At 35.3% G+C, this 5190-nt stretch overlaps 1 protein-coding gene across 1 annotated transcript in view; it reads left to right on the forward strand.

The window, feature by feature from the left end:
- The window catches only part of BLOC1S5 (biogenesis of lysosomal organelles complex-1, subunit 5, muted), a 19480-nt gene extending 16846 nt beyond the window's left edge, over positions 1-2634 (forward strand). The window contains exon 5 of the mRNA XM_010573234.1: positions 533-2634. Coding sequence (XP_010571536.1) covers positions 533-712 — 180 coding nt within the window. The 3' untranslated portion in view covers positions 713-2634. The remainder of the gene's footprint in view (positions 1-532) is intronic.
- The last annotated feature ends 2556 nt before the right edge of the window (positions 2635-5190 follow it).

Genomic DNA, 5190 nt, shown 5'->3' on the forward strand with positions numbered 1-5190 from the left:
CATTTGCTGATTTGGGGGGGGGGGGGTATCCCCCATAACTAAGGGGCTAAAAACACTGAATGCTGTGTTCCCAAAATCAGAAGTTCATTTTAAAAGGTAATCTTTGTGAGCTAATACGGATTTATATCAGCTGCTTACAGTACTTCTGACATTGTCAGTAATCAGAGGAGCAAATAATGCAACAAGTACGATCTTTAGAAACCAACAGAAGCAAACGAGGTGAGCTAGTAACTTTAAAATGTCCTTCCATTTATTTATTTAATTATTTTTCACAAGGCTGTAGCATAGAAAAGCTATTGTTGCTAATGCTATCACGTTAATAGTATCACAGTCATTTTACCATTCGTTTTGGATTGACTATAAAAATAAATGTTTTCTTTTTAGTTTCACCTTTTCATATGTTTCCTTGCTAGTTTCACTTTACTGAAGTAAAAGTCCAGTTTCTCTGATACTTTAACATTAAGTAGGTCTCATTAAACCCTCTGTTTTAATATGGAAATTATATTAAAACTTGACATTTTCCTCCTCTCAGCTTCAGGCGGACAAGCTGATGGCTCGTGAAGAGAAGCGCATTGCCCACTGGGAGGAATTCATGAAAGAACAACAAAACAAACAAGCAGAGGTGGATGAAGAGCACAGAAAAGCTATGGAGCGCCTCAAAGAACAGTATTCTGAGATGGAGAAGGAACTGACCAAATATGTTTCTTTTTAAGACCTTTCCTTTTTAATAGTGCTGGGTTTGTGCCAATACTCAGTTGCTTCTGACTTAAATTGAGATTCTTTTGGAAAGCTGAAACACGTAGGAAAAAAAGGAGAATTTCCTCTACAGGTTTGGTATGGGAAGAAAAGGTTGCAAACTTTCAACTTAAGTGCCTATCTGTGCTTGTTTTCTTCAGGGCATGTGGAATGCCAGTGTTTCTTCATTTTTTTGAAGGTGGAACTGGAAATTATGTTGTGTGACTACATCAGCTCAGGGAGTTGCAAACTGGAATTCTCTCCTATCTGCAGAGAGTATTGTCTCATTTGGGAAAACAGAGACTAATGTAACATTTAACTGTCCCAGTGTGCAGCCACAGCCCTTTCCCAAAAAGTAGGTGTAATAGGTTCCAGTCATAGTTAGCTGAGAATTCAATGGGAAAACCATAAATCCCATTCACAGATTTCAGGAAAACCAACTTGTTTTATGGAATATTTTACTTTGCAGCTTTAGCAATGAAAGATCTCAACAAAATTTTAAATGCAGTTGCAATTCCAACTTTTGGGTTGTATGTTCAGTGCTATGAAGTAGAGTTGACATTTAAATGGTTTTTGCTAACATAAAAACGAATAAGTGAGCTTGGACAACAATTTCTTTTCTCTCCCTGTAAATGTCTCAGGCCTCTCCTTTTAAGCTTTACTGTTCTAAGCAAAGCCAAAACAAGCTGAAAAGTAATCACAAGAAGCATATCAGTCTTTGTATTAGCTTTGTAGCTAGTACAGTATTTACCTTAAGTATTTGACATGCTGTTGGTTTACTTAGAATAACCTTGTCAGAACTTTGTAAAGCAATTGAGGAAAGATTTTTCTTTATCAGCATAACAAATGAGCAGATTAGTGGTAAAACACCTGTAGTACTGATCTGCTTTCTTACTGTTACTCTTATGGGGTATGTGAAACTCCTGTATCGCTTTGTTTAAAACTTGCAGTTAACAGCAGCGTAACTGAAGAAGTTAACTTAACCAGTTCATTAACCAAGCAAAATGAGACATAGTACCTTAATGAAATATGGCGCAAGCTAACTGTTAGTACAGGAAATATCTTTCCATAATTTAGTTGGTGTCCAATATAGAACGGAAACAGGTAAAAATAAACAGAATTTACCCTTTACCTGTATTGCAACAGTAATATGCCAACAATGGTTGCTTGTGTAAGTTTATGGCTTGGTGTCAAGGCTCCATTCCTGGCAGCATGTTGATAGTGTGATTAAAGTTAGTAGAGGAGATGGAATAAGTATTTGAGATTTCTTTCAATAACACTGAATTCCTGCCAAGATGCTCTGCCCACTACTGTAGGCCCAGCAGCTCCATCAATCATCATCATGTATCTGGACTGAAAAGAGGACTTGCCGACACTGGGGCATGCTGGAATGTTGTTAATTCTCTGTTGTGGATGGAAAAAACGTAGATGTCTCAAAAGTATCCCACACATGAAAAATAGGAAAGCCTCTTTTAGAACAACCCCTGTTTGAATAGAAGGTGACCTCTGTAATATTTTTCAGCTTATGTACCCATGATGAATGTTGTAACTAAGCTCAGACTTTCATTTAAGAAGAAAAAGTTAGTTCTTGCCTGTCTTTAGAATTGGTTGTGAAATAGTTTTGATTGTTTTGAGCACAGACTGAAAATGGCTTCTCTTACCAGATTATTTGATGTATATATGCTCAAAGCCCAAATATCTTTATAACAAAATGCATTTAACTGCATACTGAATTAATTTTTATTTTTGCACTGATAATTTTTATTAAGATTTAGATATCTAATTAACTGTGCACTGAAGCTGTAGATTTTAGTATTTTGTCAATTTGAGGGCTCTTAAGCAATGATACAAATGTTGCAAGTTAGATATTCACTGGAAAATAAAGTGGTATTTCCAAAATCTTCTGGGATGTATGCTCCTGGTTCTTTGAAAAGCTTCTAAATCCTAACACTGAAAATGTGTTCCACGTTTAGAATGATACAGGCACTTTTATGCTGAAGTTCATTTAAAAACACTTTTCTTCATAGTCTATATGTGCCTGTGGGCCCATTCTTATTCATTGTGGGGACCACGTGAAAACTGTCTGTTGCTTAATTATTTTATTCAGTAACATTCACTTTTTTTATATGATAAGCTGTAGGTGTTGAGGTACTTGGAAATGCTTAGTTGTCTTTGAAGCAACTTGCAAACATTTACAGGAAAACCTATCTTTTCTGTCTAAATGAGGAAAAAAAAGCCCAAACAAACAAAAACCAAAACAAACCTGATGTGTCAAATATTATCTCAAAGCAGAACACATCTGATGGATATAAAAGATTCCTTTCTTCATCATTTTTTTTTCTAGCAGGGCAGGACTATGTCTGAATGCAGTAGTTCTCCACAATGGGACTTTCTTTGTAAGATTCAAATTCAAGTATCTACCATTTGGGAGAAATAGAAAAATTAATAGTTTAAAAGTTGGTTTTATGTCATTGGTGCATGAAGGAAGTGTTTTACCTTATACTTGCAATATTTGCATGATTGAATTTCATTGTTTTAAAAATCTTGAGCATTTATTCAATCCCTGTTAAATTTGATAGAAGTTTGCATCGGATTCCAATAGGAATTGGAAAGGGTCCTCAAGCCCTAAGTTAACTTCTAGTATGGCAGGTGAGTTTGGCAATACGTCTTTGTACCAGACTATGCATATAACTTTTTGCTTAACTATTAGTGCCGTTTATTACACTGAACTGTAGGTTTAGCTGTTCTTCTTTGTAACTGGAAGTGGGCTCGGATGTCATGTAATCACTGGAATATTTTCTTAGTCTTTCTATTCTGATGAATACATAGCAAGAAACTGGTATCTTCCTTGGACCTGCTAAATGAAATCTGTTGCTGCTGTGTTTAGGAGTAATAACAAACTGAGGAACTGAAGAAATACTTAAGGGTTTGTTTTGGTTTTAACTGCCGTGTTTTAACAATGAACCTATGTGCTGTTCTCCTTGGAATGTTTTATATCTAAGGCCTATCATATTTTTTTAATCTTTGGAAGGAGGAAGGAAGTTGATTTATTTGCTCTTACTTTGCTTCTTTCTATGCTATCACTGGGTAATACTTTTTATAGAAAAATGCCATAATTACAGCCAGAACATTACATCTTCTCTGATATTTTAATTTATGGCTTGTTAAATCTTTCCTCAAAAACCATGGAGTTTTTTTCAGTAGTCAAATTAAATGGCAAATACATGGCATAATCAGCCAATTAATTGAATCATATATGGCTGACTCCTGAGTTGAAAAGCTTCCTATGTCTCAACGCTATGGATTTTGAGATTTACAAATATTCCCCAGTAGGTGTCAGTGCAAGCCTGAGGAGGAAAGTTAGAAAGCCTGTTTTTATAGGAGATATAGACTGTAAATGCTTATATTCAGTTTTAATATAGTATTTTGTATAAGTACAAGACATTTTGTGGATGAAACCACATGCTTTTAAATAAAAAATGACACTACTTATCAGCAGCGTTTTGCCCCATTAGTTCTCAAAAAAGCTTACAACAGGTCACTCTTAAAATTATTTATGTAAGGTGTGCTGATCTGAACAATCTTGTCCGCAATACTTACGCGTTCTAATTAAGATTTACTATAATCTGAAGTTAGACTCAATGCCAGAGATTAAAACCTTCAGGAGCTGCATTCTTACACTGCTCTTCAGTGGATCAGGTTTTCTGAAGGTTTGAGGCAAAAGTTTATGCTTATTGATAGAGATTGTGCCATAATAAAGAAATGGGGACTTCTGCAAAATATGTTGTGAACAAAATTATCATACCACACACGTTTAAACAGGCCAATTATTTTAACTGTTTATAATTAAACGAACTTCTCAAAGTAGTAAAATGCAGTACGCTCAGTGCTGTTGGTCTAGCTTATGGTCTGCGTGTTAACATACAGCAGAATTTGCAGGAAGATGGGAGTGGAGTTGCTGTAGTAGGATTTTAAAGAATAACAAAACTTTCAAAAAGAGTTTAGTCATAAGATTATTCAGAAATTCCAAATAACATAGGTATTAAAAGAGAAGTCAAAAATGCTTAAATCTATTTTGGGGCAATTAACAAAGGGAGTTTTATAAGGGTTGAAAGAAATCTTTTAGAAATACATTACTCCACGTATATGTACCTTCCAGTTCTGAAGAGTGTATAGTATTGCGTGCAGTACCTTTGCCATTTTTTATATAGTAATGAGCGAAGTAGGAACAAATTCACTGAAGACGATGGTGAGCATTAGAAAGAAGAAGAGCTTGCAGAAGTCCTGCTAGGGCTTAAAGCTGTAGCTTTGAAAATCTGGGGCTCAGATTTTTGCTTCCTAACTAGGAGTTGAGTAGAGCTATCCACCTATGTTTCAGATTGCCTTCTTAAATCCTTTATCTGGGCCAGATCAGAACCTGGATGGTTCAGATTTTTATTTAATGTTATTTTATAG

Source organism: Haliaeetus leucocephalus, unplaced genomic scaffold (assembly GCF_000737465.1).
Source record: "Haliaeetus leucocephalus isolate CR32 unplaced genomic scaffold, Haliaeetus_leucocephalus-4.0 Scaffold373, whole genome shotgun sequence".
Lineage (NCBI taxonomy): Eukaryota > Metazoa > Chordata > Aves > Accipitriformes > Accipitridae > Haliaeetus > Haliaeetus leucocephalus.